We start from the raw sequence: 17,520 nt of genomic DNA, 5'->3' as shown, positions 1-17,520 counted from the left end.
GACTCTGCCTCATATTTTTGAAGTGAGCACATACTTTGAATGTATATGCATAAATATCAATGCTTTTGAATGTAATTACATCTTTAATGTCTCTGCCATTAAGTGGAAAATTTATTCTCTTCCCATGAAGCCCATCAGGGAAAATTCTTGCTGCTTCTCTTCAGATGAATGAAAATCCAAGTGCCTGGAAGAGCATGGGGCTCTTTAAGTAGTTGCATTGAGTTCTTAGAAACTAAAAGAAATTATAGGCTGTCATTACTCCTTTGTGTATACACTGTTTCCTCCTAAAGTTTCCTGGGATGCAAGGATATCGTTTTACTCAACTTTCTCATGTCTTCAGTCATATAACATTACTCTGGAATTTTCAGTGTTCAGTGTCTGTTGCTTGAATGATCAAGTGGGTCCAGCGAGCCCTAAGTAGATGCTTAGGCCATGGGTTGTGGGACTGAATTAGTTGCATAACTTTAGTTGGCTAGCACCTCTGTCCTTATGGATCTTGATTTAATTGTTTGGTGTGAAGATGAGACACACTAAATATGATGAATTTTTTTAAAGGAAGAAATTAAAATAGTAACATGGAAAGTGAATTGTGCAAGTAATTTAAGTAATACTAACATATATGCACGCTAGGTCTCACTTCAGTCCACAGATGATTAAGTGGTACGGAAGCCTTGAAGCGAAGTGGAATTTCTTTCTTTCTTTCTTTCTTTCTTTCTTTCTTTCTTTTCTTTTCTAATTTTTCAACAATTTTATTTTTAGATTTATTTTTTGGGGGTGAGGTGCTTGCAGGAGTCAATTCTCTGCTTCCATTCTGTGGAACTCAGGTCATCAGGCTTGGTGGCATGTGCCCTTACCTGCTGAGACACCTGACCAGCTCCAATAATTTAAAAAATTTTATTTTGTGAAAAATCTATTTCAGCCATAATGTCTCTAAGAAACAATGGAGATGTTTAGGAAATCAGACAAACACTGTATGGGAAGAAATTACTAAAAATTGTGAGCGAAGTGGAAGTTATCTGTGTTTTAAAGAACTGATAGGATGAACTGAAACTTCCCAGGTTAGAAAGCATTTCTCAGCAGAGTGAGAGCACACATGGAAGTGCGTGGAGCTCTGGTTCTCCTACTGTCAGCTTCTGGGTCTGCTCCAGCTCCAGGGGTGAATGAAGTTAGGAATAATTCTCCCTGTGTCCTCTCAGTAGTACTCTGCTTGAGGTACACCGTGAAGGAAACAGTTTATCTTCATAAAAAGGGAAACTAGGATTTGTCTGTAGTGTGTGTGTATATATGGCATTGTAAGGCTTAACTGGAGAGTGTGTGTAGTAGGCAGGTAGAGTACTGAAATGGCCAGTTTTCGTAACTTGGGCAGAAATTCATATTTGATTAGTTTGAATGATTTTGATTCTTAACATTTTCTTTCCTCTTAGAGTTTGATTATTATTTTTCTCTGTCTTAGAACGAGCCACTGACCCCGGGTTATCATGGATTCCCAGCACGGGACAGCCAGGTGGGTGTCTGCTATGTCTAATTCTGTTATGTGTGTTTTGAAAGGATGTGTTAAGAGAGAAATGGTGGCTTTTCCTGAAGTTATTTATTTTGGAAGGCAATATAGTTTGTTTCACCAATGAATTTGCTTTTAGAGGTTATGAGTTAAATACATTTCTTAATCCTAAAGTTATTGTAATCATGTTATTTTAATTATGGGTCTTATAGGAGGAACAATCTCTTAGCCACAATACCTGCTTTTGATCTCTAGGCTGTGTAATTTTTTGGCCTGGTTTTCCTGATACCTCCTACTTCTTAATACTGGACTTGTCTTTTATTTTCTATCATTTGGCTTCTGTTCACAGATTACTTGAATCTTTGCAATAATCTGCAGCAAGACAATTCCATTCTTCTCCCTGGAGTGTTCTTAGTTGGGTGGGTTTTAATAAGGGAAGCCTTACTTGAGAGAAAGCAGTTTCTGTTGCCTTCGTTGTTGGTTTGTTGGTTACAACCTCTATGGCAGCCTGGGCTGAAGTGCTTTCTATAAGACAGCCTCAGTACAGCTGGTGTGTAAACCCTCAGCCTCAGTACAGCTGGTGTGTAAACCCTCAGCCTCGGTACAGCCGGTGTGTAAACCCTCAGCCTCGGTACAGCCGGTGTGTAAACCCTCAGCCTCGGTACAGCCGGTGTGTAAACCCTCAGCCTCGGTACAGCTGGTGTGTAAACCCCCAGCCTCAGTACAGCCGGTATGTAAGCCCTCAGCCTCAGTGCAGCCGATTTGTAAAACCTTCAGTGTCTTTCTGATATTTAAAGATTTGAGTCATAAGAGACTGGAACGGGGTAAGGTAGACCCATAAGACCATCCCTTAGAGAAATGTTGTGAACTAACTTCATCTTGTTGGCAGGATATTGACATTTTTTCTTTTTCTTTTCTTTTTTGGTTTTTCGAGACAGGGTTTCTCTGTGTAGCTTTGCGCTTTTCCTGGAACTCGCTTTGTAGACCAGGCTGGCCTTGAACTCACAGAGATCTGCCTGCCTCTGCCTCCCGAGTGCTGGGATTAAAGGCATGCGCCACCACCGCCCGGCTGATACTGACATTTTAAAGGAAGTTTGAAAGGGTAGTTTCTGATACTGTCAAAGGTTTAGTCATGGTTTTTTATAGGGTTATCCAAAAAAGACACCCAGGTTACACTTGTCCAAGGAATACATGAAATGTCAGTGCTAAGTGAAAGATTAAGTAGTTCCCCGTTCTAGAAGGTAACTGAATCTCATCAGAGTTGCTGAAGCAAATCTCACCAACTAGGATAATCAATAGTCCCCTGCATGGTTGCCTTCTGCATTAAAGAATATTTGCCTGATGTTTGCATTTTTGCTAGGTTGATATCAAGAGCGCCCACAGGTAGGATAGGAAGGACAGAGGAAGAGTTGTTCTTCTCAGGATTCATCTCCCAGTGGAAGGAATCCTTACTGTTGAAATAGAAGATGAGCTCTTTTATTGAAAGATATGGTCACTGATCCCAAAATCTAAAGAGAATGTAGAGTGTGTGTATGTTTTTCTTTTTAGTGTAGGTCTGCCCTGGAGCTTCTACTGGCTGTGGTATTTATGACCTTCTATAGTTCTATATCTTGGCTGTGCATCTGAAAGAAAATGCTGGTGCCTGGAGATGAGCCCTGCAGATTCTGACTGAGCAGGTCACGGGTTGGGCTTAGTGGTTCTAATGTTAGAAATCACTATAGGTGGTTCCATCATGCATAGAGGGAATGATAGTGTTAGGGGCTGCTTTACAAGGAGGGATTTTTCTCTGTATTGTCTTTTGTTCTTCATCCAGGGTGCTAACATGAGAGATCATGCCCAGTCTCTTTTTTTTTTTTTTTTTTTTTTTTTTTTTTTTTTTTTCCGTTTTTCGAGACAGGGTTTCTCTGTGTAGCTTTGCGCCTTTCCTGGGACTCGCTTGGTAGCCCAGACTGGCCTCGAACTCACAGAGATCCACCTGGCTCTGCCTCCCGAGTGCTGGGATTAAAGGCGTGCGCCACCACCGCCCGGCCATGCCCAGTCTCTTAATCTAGTCTTAAACAGTAACACACATAGTTCATTATTTATAAAACATTGCCTATTTGGGGATCAGAAGGTAGGTTAATTGATGTACCTGCAGGGAAATAGACTTCTGAATTTGAAGGCTCTGAAAGAATCCTGTCCAGTTTTGTGTTCCTGTGGGGATTGCAGATCAATGAGCTAAGCAAAGGGACTTAGTGAGAAATTGTTAAAGCTCATACAGCAGCGTCTCTGCCCCACAACCCTTCATTTCTCTTCTTTTGCAATGTGGAGCTGTTGTGTAACTGTGTGCTCATTACTTGTGCTACTGTCTGTAGACTGGTGCAGATCGTTTGCCGTGGGGCAAAGCTGCTGATTTTACTTGAGCCACAGTCTGTTGGTGAAAGGTTTATTTCAGTTTGTTTTTTTGGGCTTTGTTTTGTACTGTGGCTGGGTCTTTGAGTTAGGGATCTTAGAAGAGTGCAAATATGCAAGTATTGAGTAGCTGCTTGTTGTATTTGATGAATACAGAATCCAAGTAAGTGCTGCTAATTAATGCCCTAACCTTGTGAACTCTCACTCGGTGCTTTGAGATTTGGGAGACATTTATCAGTGTGAAACACTGGTCACTGAGCAGGCTATGCTGGGCAGGAACTGAACTTGTGACCTTTACAGCTCCCCAGTGTGAATTTGTCTTAGCAAATTCAGGAGCTGTGGTGGAGGTAGGGTGGTGGGGTGAATTTTAATTGTGAGCCTTTATTTGCTTTCCTTATTCTTTTGGGATTCCACTCTAAACATGTAGGAACTATTTCTGCCCAGGGCTTTCATCAGCATCTAATGCTCTTCTGATTGTTGTGGAATGCTGTCATCAGAGATTCTCATTTCATCCCCTCAGACTACTCTTAAAATAAACAGGCAAGTGTTCACTTTGGAAAGGTAAAATGCCTTCCCCGAGGCTGCAGTTCCAGTCAGTACTTAATCAGATCTTACACTTCTTTTGTGCTTGTGGTCCTTCCCTTCAAAGTGGAGAAGATGATTTACACTCACTCACTCACTCACTCACTCACTCACTCACTCACTCACTCACTCACTCACTCATATTTTTGCTTCCATTTAGACATTTCCTAGACTTTGTGATGTTTAGTCGAGATCTTTCAGTTCACTGTCAACTTAGCGGACCAGCATTGCACTGTGTCTGCAACACGTTCATCATGTTACACACGATGAGACACAGTTATGTTAAAAACCTAGGAATAAAGAAAAGCAGAGGAGAACTCATCTACTGGTAGAGATTTCATTGTCTTCCTTTTTGGTGGGGTTTTGTTTTCTGTGTAGCCCTGGCTGTCCTGGAACTCTCTTTGTAGACCAGGTTGGCTTGCAACTCACAGAGATCTGCTTGCCTCTCCGCCTCCTGAGTGCTGGGATTAAAGGTGTGTATCATTACACCTGGCAAGGTATTTTTGTTGCTGTTGGTTTAAGATTTTTCATACATGTATGCACATGTATGTGCATGTATGTGTGCCTGGTGTCCATGGAGGCTAGAAATGGGCTCTAATCCACTGGACCTGGAGTTATTGATGGTTGTGAGCTCCCCTGTGGGTGCTGGGAACCAAACCAAGTCCTCTGCAAGAGCAGCCAGTGCTCTTAACAATCTCTCTAGCCTTACTTTGGGTTTCTTAAGCAAGGTTGGCGTAGTCTTTTTTCCTGAGCAATGACAGTAGTCCATTCATTCATAAAGTGCCCAAACCCACACTGGTACTTGCCAGTATGGTCATTCTGTAAAAGTGGAGAAGGCAAACATTGTTCCAGTTTCACAGATGTAGAATCAGCTCAAACATCTAAGTATTTATCAAAGCCATGCAGGATTTTAGGCTGGTAATGCCGTTTAGTGGTTTAGAATCTTAGCTACTGGGGGCTGGAGAGATGGCTTAGTGGTTAAGAGCACTGGCCGCCCTTCCAGAAGACCCTGGTTCAATTCTCAGCACTGACATGGCAGCTCACAATTGTCTGTAACTCAAGTTCCAGGGGTTCTGACACCTTCACACAGACATATATGCAGATAAACGCCAATGCACATAAAATAAAAATGTTTTTATTAGCATATACTGGTTATGCATAATAATGAGTTTTAAAATGACATTTTCTTGCATGTATATAGTATATTGATCATGTTTATACTCCGCTTGCTCTTTTTTGTCCTCCTGTCATTGCTTTTACTGACCCTTTCCTCTTCCCAGTTCGTCCCTCCTCTTCTGCTTTATCCTCCAACCTGTGACTTAATGGGTTTTATTAAGACGGCTTTTAGAAGCGCAAGGTGAGAGGTTATTTATAGTAACATTGCTATATCACTGGGGGGAAAAGGCCCCTCCCCTGAAAGAAACATTCTTAGGGGTAGATGAACCTCTTGAGTTTCATCCTGCTCCATAATGAATGTTGATGGCCCAATGTTGTGCAGGTAATTACAGCTTCTGTGAGTTCAAGAGTGCCACAAACATGTCATACTCAGAAGATAGCATTTTGTAATGCTCCACCCCATTCTTAGTTCTTTCATTGTTTCTGCCTTCCTTTGTGATGTCTTGGAGGGGATGACATAGATGTCTCATTAAGGCTGAATGCTACATGATCACTTACTCTCAGCACTTTGACCTTTTATGTATGTGTTAACACTGACCAAAGGGGGGGATTCCTCTATCAAAGCTGTCATCAGCACTTATCTATAGGGATAAGCATGTTGGTTTAGGTAGCAACTTGATATCAGGTCCATTCAGGAAAAACAACAGTTGGAGTGTCTCTACTAGAACCTACGACTCCATACCACCCTCAATAGGCTTTTGACTAGATTTATAACCCTGGGCATGAATTCCTTCTTATAGAGTAGATTTGATTCCAGTCTGAATGTGGTTGGTTGGTTATCCTCATAAAAGTCATGCCTCTGCACACCAGTGGGCACATCTTACAGCACTGTCTATCGCTGAGTAGAGCTTTGACAGTCTCCACAGCACCTGAGCAGCAGCTCCTGGCACTGTGCAGGCTGGCCAGCAGAGGATGCTCCCATCTCAACCCCAGCCTGAGCACTCCATGTCCTCCAGCCATAGTGTACAGATTCAGCAGCAGGGTCTTAGCATCTAATTCTGGTAGACAACTAGCTATAAATTGTCATGCATGTGCTTATAAATGTACCCAAGTATAGTAAAAACGAGACTTTATGGGCTTGTAGTTTTAAATGGGAAGATAATTGCATGAGTTCTTGTATAGAGGGATTTAGGAATGGTAATCCAATTAGAAGAGGGCTTAGTTTTCTATAAAAACTTCATTGATTTGCTAAGATTATTGATTTGGAATTGGCTGTCAGGAAACCTTGAAAGTACATGAGGAATTCTAAGGCTGGTGGTCCTTTGTCACTTCTGAGTGTCACAACTTTATGTATCTGCTATTATTAAGGTGACTATATTAATCTGTTGTTCAAGTTGGGGCACTTTTGAAAGTGTAAAGAGATGCTGACAATCGCACCGATACAGCCCCAGACCAACTGGGTGGCATGGGATGAAGGCTCATCTTAGCTGTGATTAAACAGCTTGTTCTTGTAGTGTGATGAGGACTAGCAGGCCACCCAGGGTTAACTAAACATTTGGTTAAAGTGGGGAGCAGTTTTAAACTTTTGTTTTAACTCAGAGTATTGTACTTTAATTTAAACAAACGTGTTTACTCTTTAGTCTTTCAGTAGGAGGTCAAGGCATTTTATGTGCATATTGATCTACTGATAGAAATGCTACTAAATTGTTTCATAATCTGGCTTCACAAAACGTCCAGTGCCTGTTAATTTTTGTTTGTTTTTTTTGAGACAGCTTCCCTGTGTGTTCTAAACTCACCTCCAATTTGGGATCTTTCTGCCTTAGCTTGCAAAGAACTGGGGTCACAGGTGTGTTGCCAGACTTGGCAGTGGGTGTGCTTTTCTGAAGAGAAGCAAGGCGCTAACGGCATTGCTAGTAGTTCATGGAAGTCCCTTCCTGTTCTCTCTCAGTCTTGACATTTGTCTTGCCTGCATCTAATCTGACTGAGCAAAAATTTCTGTCTTATTAAATGTTCTCAAAGCTTTCAAATGTGAACTGTTTGCAGGGAAACTCTGTTAATTTCAGTTTCATCGATTTATATAGTATTTACTCTGTACTCTAAGAACTTAAATTTATGTGGCCAGGTTGCATGTAGCCCAAGGGCTGTGAGAAGGGTTTAGAGGAGGAACGCAGAATTGTGAATGGGTTTAGCAAGCAGGATGGCTGGAAGCATGTTGGCTAGGAAATGCAGAGCTAGTGTGTGTAACCCGTGAGCTGATTAAAAGCACACTACCAGCTGAGATGGTTTTACTGTCTGGAGCTCTGTGTATTTCTGGAGTTACTCAGTTGACTTTTGTTTTGGAGTCACCTCAGTGCAGGCATGAGTAAGGGTAGAAGCAGATGTGTGCAGATAAACAGCAGCCCATCTAAGACATGCTCAGTAGTGCGGTATTTGTAAACTGGTATTGGAAGCTAATGCTGCAGTATCCCCTTGCACTCCCTTTCAGAGCTTTAATTCAGGCACATCTTGGTGTCTCCTACTTAAGCAGTTCGGAAATGAGGTGTTACAGTCAGGATTTGAGACAAGAACGCAGACTGGCTTAGGTTTAGTTGTTGAAGTCACCGTAGAAATGGAACTATCAGTAAATTAGCAAAACTAAGGTCTGTAAAGTGCTTTGTGGCTTAGGTTTACAGAGCTCTTTGTGTTTGATTTTTAGAGTGACTCTCCCAAATTGGGCTTTATTCCTGCTTTAAAAAAAGAAAACCAAGCACTCGTGTCCCAAAGTTGTATTTCTGTCAAGTTTTCTTCTTGTCTGTCTTTAAAGGGCTGGTGGCCTATAGTTTATCTCTTTATTTTAAAATTAGAGAAAATTACTCTTCTATTGTCAGGTTCTTGATTTGATTGAAGAACAACTTTCAGTTTTTAAAGTTCATTTGATTGTATGGATATGATTTACAGAAACCAGTGATTCACAGAAATAAGTGAAAATTTCAGAGCTGATGTTTAAGTTGTCAAGTACAAGGGAGTCACAGCTCCTTCAATGCTGAGAGCAGGCTCAAAGTGATGACTTTTATTTCAGACCAGCCTAAAATTTTTTTAGACTTATATATTTGTTTGTTTATTTTTATGAGTGTTTTGTCTGTATGCATGGGCACTATGTGTATGTCTCGTGCCCTTGAGGTCAGAAGAGGGGGTCAGATCCCCTGGAGTTAAGGATGGTTGTAAACCCCTGTATGGGTGCTGGGAACTGACCTAGATCTCTGTAAGAGCAACTAGTGCTCTTAACCACTGAGATACCTCTCTAGCCCTTCAGACCAGTTTTTGCGATGAACTTCCCAGAATTTTAGTTATTTTGACTGGGAAGTAAGGACAAACGCAAAGGAATCTCTTGTAGTCATTTGGCCTTGTGGCAAAGAAGTGCTGGCTGCTCTGCTTCCCATGGTGGTTAGGAGTGTTGGGTGGGGGAGGTGGGGAAGGGTTCCGTTACATAGCTCACTCAGAGCCTCCCAGCTTAAAAATGGACACAGGTCTGTGTGAGGTGTGCCTTTCAGGTCCTGAGCCAGTGCGTGCGTGCGTGCGTGCGTGCGTGCGCGCGTACCTTGCCCCCTCCCCCATTAATTTTTACCAGTGCTGTGTGTACACTGATCCTTGCTTTAAGTATTGTAAGATTTTCCATTTTATTTCGTTCCATTAAAAAATTGTCAATTGTGGTCAACAGTTGATTGATGGAAATTATTTCCTGGACTTGCTAATGGATTATAAGCTGTGACTCTTGAAAAACATTATTCCAGTCATTCTTGCCCTTTAGAATTCATTCAACCTTAGGGGCCGAGAATGTAAAGGGCACTTAGCATGTATAGGTCCTGGGTGTAAGCCCCAGCACAAATACAAACAAAAAAATATAAGGATGCCCATGTCTTTGAGCATTCACTGTCCTACCTGTACACACAAGTCCCCAGATCTACCCCCTCCCCCAGATAGAGGCTAGATTAAAATGATGGATTCCTAAGTTAAATATCCCTTCTGTTTCTTAAGTCCATAATCTTGTGCCCCCCCCCCCCCAAGTGTTGTCCTTACACCCTCTAGTGGAGGAAAGGCAGACACATGCAGCAGCTTCTCAACTACATAGGGAGCTCAGCCTAGGCTTTTGCCTCTCATCCCTCAGGTAGTTCACAAACTGCGTTCTCCTGGGAAGAGTTTTTTTCTGTTTTACTGTCATCGGTCTGCATAACTTGCATTCTGCCATATCTTCTGGCTTTCTGCTGCTGAAGATAGGAATTATGTTTTATAAGCATACCTTCTTCCATCTAATAAATTTATTATTTGTTAAGCCACTATTTATCATTGTGTTATAGGTTACATGGTACATCATCAGCACTGTAATTTTTTTTTATTTTTTATTTTTGTTTTTTCCAGACAAGGTTTCTCTGTGTAGTTTTGGTGCCTGTCCTGGATCTCACTCTGTAGACCAGGCTGGCCTCAAACTCACAGAGATCTGCCTGGCTCTGCCTCCCAAATGCTGGGATTAAAGGCGTGTGCCACCACTGCCTGGCTAGCACTGTAAATTTTTTATAGCCAAATGGTAAAGTATTATGACTATATTTCCTTTCTTATATACTGTCTTCCCCTCATTCATATCGGATATGAATCTATTTAAATGTATGTGTGGCAATTGCTTTTTTAAAGCTCCATTGAAATAAAATTTCCACACCATGAAGTTCGTCCAATATAACATTTTCATGTAACAACTGTTGGTAAGTTTTGGTGGAGTCATGGCCCTATCCCCATACTCTAGTTTTTTAATACCTCTGTTATCTCCTATATTCACTCAGATTCTCTTTTAGTCAGTTGTTGACTAAAAGACAAATGCTGTGATAGGCTTTCTGACTATCAGATGCTCTCTTCTGGATGTTTCCTATTGATGGACTTGTTTGATGTATATAATCTGGTATGTATGACTCTCTCCTAGCATAATGCTTTGAGGCTCATCTAGATAGTAGTATATATCACTATATAGTAATGTTTTAATCATCAACAGTGCTTTAGTTTTCAAATTTTTGAGCCAATAGAATTTGGTTGTAGCATGTTCTCTATAATTATGCATTTAAGCAAAAACAGAGCTCTGATCTCACTGGAGTCTTTATTACCCCGCTTAGCATGTATCTGCTGAGGACATGCACTGGTCCCAGCCTCTTCCCTTCTTTCTCATGTAAGATTCTCTGTATTCTAGCCTTACTGGAGGGCCGGGTAAGGGAAAGGTGTTGTACATTCTTTAGAATGGGTTTGGATTCCAGGACCCTCCATTGGGGTACTTCAAATGTTTAAATTCAGCCCATCCCTAAGTCTCACTTTAGTTGCTACCTCTGCCATGAAGTCTTGCCGATCCATTGATTTAGGAATAGATTCTTGGTGTTTGCTATCCTCTGAAGGACATACTTCCTACTTCTGTTGGTACTTTATCATTGCCATTAGGTGATGGTTAAAAGGTTATGACCCATTCAGCTTTGTGATAAGAACCCGATATATTTGAACAAAGAGGAACAGGACAGCTTTGGCTAGACTTGCCTGATTTCATCGCCTTTGGCTTGCCAGAGCTTTATGAAAAATTAATACTCAAGAAGCAAGATATCTGATCTGCTGTGAGAAAGCACCTCTTACAAATTTAATGAGTTTGGTCAAGTGGGCATTAAATGTAAATCTGTCATTTTATGTAGCCCTTGAAGGCTCTGAGAATACCCAATAAATGTCTTTATTGAATTAGTAGAACTTTCTCTGTGTGTGTCTCTTACTGTTAGGACAGTGCACCTGCAGCCAGTGCTCTCACAAGCTTCCTGGCGTCATGTAGATCACACTCACCTAGGAACTCGGTAACTCTGTTGTTTTGTGACTGTCCCCCACCCCCAACCCACACATTAGTTGTAGTAGATGTGCTCTAACCTAAGGATAGCTGGTAGCCACGTAGCAGTGATGTGATGAAGGCACTAACTCATGGAGAGCATGATGGTGCCAGAACCTATAGGAGTCATTCAGACATTCAGACTTGATAGGTACAGAAATAAGGCACAGGGAGGTTAAGACAGTATATAGGGCTCTGTGTCTCATAATTAGTGAATCTGAATTCTAAATTTAGATGTGCTATGTTTCAAATTTTTATGAATTTTCAAGTAGGCATATCTTGTATTTCATTACTTTCACTTTGATTAAAGAAACAATTTAAAGAAACCTTTTTGGGCTGAAGAGATGTCTCAGTGATTGAGATTACACACTGATTTTTTCCAGAGCACTGGGATTTGCTTCCCAGCCTCTGTGCCAGGTGTTCACAGCTGCCTGTAACTATCCAGTACCTTCTTCTGGCCTCTGCAGGCCCTTGCACCCGATGTGAACATACATTATTGTGTACACACACACACACACACACACACACACACACACACACACACACAGTTACAAACAAAATAGATCTTAAAAGAATTTTGTTTTACATTTGATTTTCCTTTAGTCAGCGTTAACTTCCCCTTCGCTGAGGGGTCATCGCTTGCTTGTTTCTATTGTCCTGCACGGTTTGCCTAACGTTATCGTCATACTGATTTTCCTTTGATCTCAGTGAGACCTCCAAGGAGTCTATATGCAGGGGGACAGAATTTTAATCTTTGCTGGCACATGAGGAAATTAAGATTTCCAGTTTTGTGAGAGCTTGATGAAAGGCTGTAAGAAGTGGCATAAGCTGGCTTCTGTTTTGGTGAGATGCACTGAACTTCAGACTAAAAAGCTTAACTTTCAAAAATAATTTTTCTTCAGGTGATTGCATATGGTGGAAATAAGGAGACAATCAAGTATGATTTGGTGAATCCTACAGTTTATTGCCACACAAAGAACAGCTTCTGAGGCTTACGGTACTTAGGAGGTAGAATGATATGGTTAGAATAGTACAGAATACACTGGGTAGACAGGCATGTTAACCACACAGTGAGAGAATTGGATGGCAGCAGGCCTCCATGGAGAGAATGCTTCCTTACAGTTCTTGGGAGATGCCAGCTTGCATGCCGTCACATTGGAGATCTGGGCAACACAGGAGTCCTGGATGCTAGAGGATTGTATTGTGTGGTCAGGCAAAGCTTTATAGCTCCCAGGTAACATGGTGTTCCTTGCGACAGTTCTTGGAGGACACAAAGAGAGTATAGCCCTGCCATGGCCTAAATACTCAGTGTTAATCAAACTCTTGAGTTTGGCATGTGTTGAAATCTAGTAGTTGAGGCTACTAACTCATATGTGGCTGTTGTCCAAAGGTTCTGAGGTAGCATTCCTAAGGGGTGGGGTCTGATGTCATACTCTAAGGAGGGAGAGGGAATGCATACTGTGTAGCAAACCATGGAAATGCCTGAAGTCATTTCATAGCTCACAATATGAATTACTCCAACAGTTTGTACAGATAGGTAAGTGGTGGTTGGTACTGCACAGATGATAAACTTCCTATGAAAATGAAGGCCCCTAAATCACATGTCTCAGTAGTTTAGAATGGGAGAGGCCCTGTTTTTGTCAAGTAGTGAGTTAGATATGTGGGCTCGTCACTGTTAGTTCTGGGGAAAGGAGACACAAACAGTAGGAAATTCAGTATGTGTAGCCTTTGCTCTGCTGACATTTCATTGGTGGGCCTAGAAATTAGAATTTTTAATCAAAGTTCCACCTGCTTTTGATTTTTTTTTTTTGTTTTCGTTCATTAAAAAAAAAAAAAAACCACAAAAACTAGGGCTAGGGAGCTAGCTCAGCTGGTAAAATAATTTGGTGCACAAGCACAATCTTCCGAAGCTGTGTAAGAGGCTGGGCCTGGTGGCACACTTTAGGTCTTACCACCAGGGAGGCAGAGACAGGTAGATTCCCTGGGCTTTGCTGGACAGCCAGCCTAACCTAATCTTCCAACCCTAGGTCCCAGCGAGAGACTGTCTCAAGAACATGGTAGGTGGCTCCTGAGAAGCAACTCCCAAGGTGGACCACGGGCCTCTACAAATACGGGCATCCATATATGCACACAAACACCAGGAAAAAGGGGGGTGGACTGCATGTCTCACAATCAGGCTCCATGCAGCTTAAACAACAAGTGACAGGCTGATTTTGGCCCACAGTCATACTTAACTGGTCCCTCATTTAGATATTTCTTTTTAATAGCCTATGCAGCCTTTGGCCCCATGAAAAACAATTTTTAAAACAGATTGTTATTAGTGAAAGATTGGGATTAGGAAAAGCTTAGTTGTGGTACTGGAAAAAGTAGGCTCACCCCTGTGAATAGTTACATGTTCGTTAGTTTTTCTTATCCCCTACTTAAACAGGTGGTTAAAAAGTGGTTGTAGCCGGGCGGTGGTGGCGCACGCCTTTAATCCCAGCACTCGGGAGGCAGAGCCAGGCGGATCTCTGTGAGTTCGAGGCCAGCCTGGACTACCAAGTGAGTTCCAGGAAAGGCGCAAAGCTACACAGAGAAACCCTGTCTCGAAAAACCAAAAAAAAAAAAAAAAAAAAAAAAAGTGGTTGTCTTCAGTGGCTGAATGAAAGAAGTGTTCTGGCTGGGGCTGAATCCAAGTGCTTAGGTGGCAGAGGTAGAGGCAGAGGCAAACCTCTGTGAGAGAGAGGATCTCTGAGTTCTAGGCCAGTCAGGGCTATATAGTGAGACCCTGTCTACCAAAAAGGGGAGTGTTCTAAGGAACAAAAGACCTGGAGTCTTGAGTTTGTTGTTGATACTTGTGGCTCATTGTCATTTGACCTTTGGCCCATTCATTTCCTCAAGTGAAGAGTTGAAGAAGGTGGACATGGAGACACTTTGTAGCTCTTGCTTTTAGCTGGAACAGGATGGTACAGTTCTTGCCAATATAGATGCCCAGGATACCATCAGCATTTCACATTGTACTGGACACTTTACAAGAGCAGAGGTTTTTTTTTTTTTTTTTTTTTTTTTTTTTTTTTTTTCTGTTGTTTTGTTTTCCTATGCCACTTCTGAAGTGACAGGCAAGTTTGGCTTATACCCACAAAATCATTCTAGCAAATGCTGGCCACTTAGTCTTTAATCCCAAAGCAGTAAACATGCATGGAGACAAGATGGGACCCCACATATAGGGAAAGGACCTAGGAGAGCTGCCAGAAGAAAAGTCTGTCCTGCCTACTGTGGGCTGAGGGAAGTTTCTTTCTTTATAATTTATTTAATTTAATTTTATGTGCATTGGTGTGAAGGTGTCAGATCTCCTGGAACTGGAGTTACAGAAAGTTGTGAGCTGCCATGTGGGTGCTAGGAATTGAACCCGTGTCCTCTGGAAGAGCAGCCGTGCTCTTAACCACGGAGCCATCACTCCAGCCCCTGTGGGAAATTTCTTAACTGGAAACTTTTTTTGTACTCTGAATCATACTCCTATGGACTCTTTAGTTTCCTGGGTGGGAGAAGAAAGGGAGGAACAAAGCAGAAATTGCAATGTTGGGTTTTGTCAGCAGAGGGCACCCAGAGCAAAGCAAGTACCCATTGGCCATGAGGGAGTTTACCAGACAGACACAGAACAACTTGCCCTGGGCTCACAGGATCTGTCTCTTGCATTTTGTTTGATCTGTGTTAACATTCTCAGATGGTTTTACATGCATAAGAGTTTGCCCTTGTTTGTTGTCCGTTTTCAGTAGAAACCCAGCTCCTAGAGTGTCCTGAGGTGAGTTATCCCACACCATAGATCTGGGCTCTTGGATGCATATGTGGCATTAGACACTGTTTATCTCATATCCAGTAATTAAATAGACCTGGAATAGCATTGATCTAAAAAGGCCCTTAAAGGCTGTGTGGCTTATTGTCAAGTGACTTTGTTCTTGCTACTTGAAACAGTGGTCTTCAGTGGGTGGCTTCTGGACCAGCAGCATCAGTACCACCTGGGAGCATATGTAAATTTATGGTCTTCCTACCTCCCAGGCTTACTGAACCAGAAACTTAGAGGATGGGGTCCAGCAGCCTGTTCCATCATGCACTCCAGAGGATTCTGGCTCACACTCACAGCAGAGAAAGCCTGCTGTTGTAGGGGAAGGGGTAGCAGAGCTGGTCCTTTCTGAAGGGTTTTCTGCCAAGTACCCAGCCAGGAATTTTCACCTTCACTTTCTAGGCAAGGATTCAATCCACTCACTTGTCCGTTGTATATGATAAGAGATGGGGAAAGCTCTGAGGTCTGGTCTTTCTGATTCACAGCTGTGTGCTAGTTGCTAAGAGAATGCTGAGTCATTAAATTAATGTTTTAAAGTTTTTAAAAGCAGTACACACCCATCAAAGAAAATGCAATACACAGTAGATCAAAAGGATAAAATAAAAGTTCCCCTGGCACGTTGAACCTTTTGTTCATTGTTCTAGTCTTGTTTGTATGCAGCTGCTTTGTGTGTATGCACTCTTAAGTTTTTTCCAGAATGTCAGTTGTATTGTAAGAGGCTTCCAGCTCAAGCCTACCCAACTGAAACTTTCCTCTCATGTTATTAACGACTACCGAGATTATATATATATATATATATATATATATATATATATATTGTGGTTGCTTAGTATTCCACTGTGAGAGTATCAAGTTCCATTACGATTCTGAGTCTGTCTTAAGTAGTTTTCATGATACACTTTTAGGAAGAAGGATTGTTAGTGCTGTACTGGGCAACAGTTACCCAGGGTGGCTTCCAAGTGTCATAATTAAGATGATGAATACAAATGACGATGGAGGGGGGAATGTGATGTTGGAGAGGCAGTACTTAACAGGTTTGGGATTAGAAGTGAGTTGAAGAATAGAGAAACAAATTGAAGAGTGGGCCAGTGGTACTCTGCATTCACCTGGCCTTGAGCAAGGTGGATCAGGTCGTCTAGGACGTGGTTATAACCGGCTTGGAGCTAGTAAACTGCTTTTATCACCGGCTTTTTGACATGGAGGCCAACCTGCTGTTTAGGTGCCATGAGAACTACTGGGTGGACAGCTTCTATAGTTGGCTTTATTATCGAGTACTTTCGGGTGGTAGGCACCATATTAATAATTCACGTAGATTTTGTTGCTTGTTTACCTTTTGTTATAGCTACATTTATTAACTCTTAGGTGGCATTTCTATTTTACAGAAGCGTTGATGCTCCCAAACCTGTGCCTTTCCTCTGTTCTCAAGATATGGCAGGCCTTTGCAAATCCTGCACTCTCATGTGTGGTTTTACTTTTTCTGCTGCACAAAGGACAATTAGATGTATGTGAAAGGATACTAAAGTCAGGACTGAGCATGGGCCAACTGTAAGACCCAAGTCAAGCTGACATGAGCCCAGTTGTTGTCTTGGGGAGGTGGAAGCCTGACCTGAATACTACTACAGAGAAGCAGAGAGTGGGCCTACAGAAGTTATAGGCAGGAGCTAGCAGGCACTGTAAACAGAGAGGCTGGCTGGAAAAACCAAATCTCCCTTAGCAGCTTTCTTTCCTGAAGAAAGACGTCATTTCTTAGGATGTTTTAAAAACACCCGCTCTGAGCTAGAACCCGCATGCTATACAGTTGAATCATTTAGCATATATAATTCCACCGACTTTGTATGCTCACAAGAGTTGTTCAGCTGCCTCAGCATCAGATTTAGAACAATTCCATCACTTCATCCAAAGCAGCTTCCCACTTAGTCATCGCTTCCTAATTCCTGTATCCCGCCCATGCTCCACGTTGTGGGCAGCTACAAGTTCTACTTTTTCTTGACAGATTTTCCTTTGCATATAGATAGGTGTGTGACCCTTTGAGTCTGCTTCCTTACGTTGACTATTCATGTATCTGTCCATGCTGGGTGGGGGATTGGGTCAGTGCTCCTTTTTTCTTTTGTTGTTGTTGCTAAGGCGTGTTCCTTTGCATGGCTGTGATGTAAAAACTTAGTTATTCTGGACAATATATTTTTTTATGCTAGAGAGAAAAGGGTAAAGGAAATGGAACAATAAATAAGCCTTGGTAAT

The 17,520-nt window shown here is 41.9% G+C and overlaps 1 protein-coding gene across 32 annotated transcripts in view; it reads left to right on the top strand.

Moving 5' to 3' along the window:
• Positions 1–17,520, top strand: part of Rbfox2 (RNA binding fox-1 homolog 2) — a 254,710-nt gene that overhangs the window by 86,555 nt on the left and 150,635 nt on the right. For 26 of the 32 annotated variants that reach the window (XM_052748240.1, XM_052748235.1, XM_052748236.1 and 23 more), the window contains exon 2: positions 1,454–1,504. The exons of the other annotated variants lie outside the window; for them this stretch is intronic. In XM_052748240.1, the coding sequence (XP_052604200.1) occupies positions 1,454–1,504 (51 nt within the window). The remainder of the gene's footprint in view (positions 1–1,453; positions 1,505–17,520) is intronic. 32 annotated transcript variants of the gene reach the window in all.

This window comes from Peromyscus californicus, unplaced genomic scaffold, assembly GCF_007827085.1.
Source record: "Peromyscus californicus insignis strain IS unplaced genomic scaffold, ASM782708v3 Scaffold_20__1_contigs__length_68692818, whole genome shotgun sequence".
Taxonomy (NCBI): Eukaryota; Metazoa; Chordata; class Mammalia; order Rodentia; family Cricetidae; genus Peromyscus; species Peromyscus californicus.
This window is presented reverse-complemented; position numbering and strand designations above follow the sequence as displayed.